The 1,246-nt window shown below is 36.2% G+C and overlaps 1 protein-coding gene across 2 annotated transcripts in view; it reads left to right on the top strand.

The window, feature by feature from the left end:
• The window catches only part of LOC102766187 (UPF0061 protein ETA_18310), a 49,722-nt gene that overhangs the window by 20,340 nt on the left and 28,136 nt on the right, over positions 1–1,246 (top strand). For both annotated transcript variants that reach the window (XM_015568246.1, XM_015568245.1), the window contains one exon: positions 1,081–1,153. In XM_015568246.1, coding sequence (XP_015423732.1) covers positions 1,081–1,153 — 73 coding nt within the window. The remainder of the gene's footprint in view (positions 1–1,080; positions 1,154–1,246) is intronic.

Genomic DNA, 1,246 nt, shown 5'->3' with positions numbered 1-1,246 from the left:
ACTGGCTTATTTCACTTAGCATAATGAAGAGCAATACTTTTGCTTTCTCTCATTGGCCTGCCAACATTAGTGGTTACACCTTAGGACTGAAAAAAATTCAGTTAGGCAAGGAAATATAGAGCATCATGAACATTTTAGAGGAACATAAGATGAACCACTTCATAAACAAGGCATAGATAAGAAAGTTGTTTCCTTTGAAAGTTATCTAGAAGAAAAGAATAGGTGCTACTACATTCTAACTATACATTTTTGTTGTTGTTAATCCTTCCACAAGGATACAACCAAGGTTCATGCCCTTGACCAGAATCAAACCCAGGACCCTTTGGTCCGCAGGCTGATGCTCTATCCACGGAGCCAAACTGGCTAGGGCTGTATACATTATTTTTTGAGAAGCATTTATAAGTTGATCACATATACTTTTCTTGCCCATTATATTTCTAAAATAGTAGTTCTAAAGTAAACATAATAGGAAAATGTGATTTTCTATTTTTGTGAAAAATTTTTTATTCTTTTAAGAGTCACAGCGAAGAGAATCCGTTATTTTTCTTGGTGACTCATTTTAAAGTTTATTGGTTCACTTCACTTACATTTAACTCTCTTGTGCTGAATTCTGATGCTTTTTCCTTTTTTTGTTAATCCTCACCCAAGGATATTTTTCCTGTTGTTTTTAGGGAGAGTGGAAGAGCGAAGGAAAGACAGAGAGAAACATGGATGTGGAGAAGAAAGAGAGAGAGAGAGAGAGAGAGAGAGAGAGAGAGAGAAATAATCAATGTAAAAGACATCCATCGGTTGCCTCCTGCACCCTGGCTGGGGATCGAACCTGCAACCCAAGTACATGCACTTGACTGGGAATTGAACCTGAGACCCTCTGGTGTATGAGCCAGCTCTAACCACTTAGCAGCACCAGCCAGGGCACTTTTTCCTTTTTTTTTATTGGACATGGAGAAAGCCTGGTCATCATACTGTGTGTGAGCCTTTTATATATTATTTCTAATTGAATAAGTTTATATTCTTCCATATAATTTCTATTTATTTAGTCATCTGTTGGCTAGCCTTTATAAAATCTGAAATTTTCTTTAGGAATTTTTTTCCATTGTGGTATCTGAGACAGCACAACTGATTGCTCTGTGGATGTCTATTGGTTTTGCTCATGGTAAGTTATCTATTAATGTTTCACTCTCTGATGAGAAAGTAGAATGAATCTGTTGAGTCAGAAGACTTCTTTTTTATTTATTTCAAAATATTC

Source organism: Myotis davidii, unplaced genomic scaffold (genome assembly GCF_000327345.1).
Source record: "Myotis davidii unplaced genomic scaffold, ASM32734v1 scaffold1565, whole genome shotgun sequence".
In the NCBI taxonomy this organism is placed as follows: Eukaryota; Metazoa; Chordata; class Mammalia; order Chiroptera; family Vespertilionidae; genus Myotis; species Myotis davidii.
Note: the sequence above shows the minus strand (reverse complement) of the source record. Positions and strands in the feature narration are given on the sequence as shown.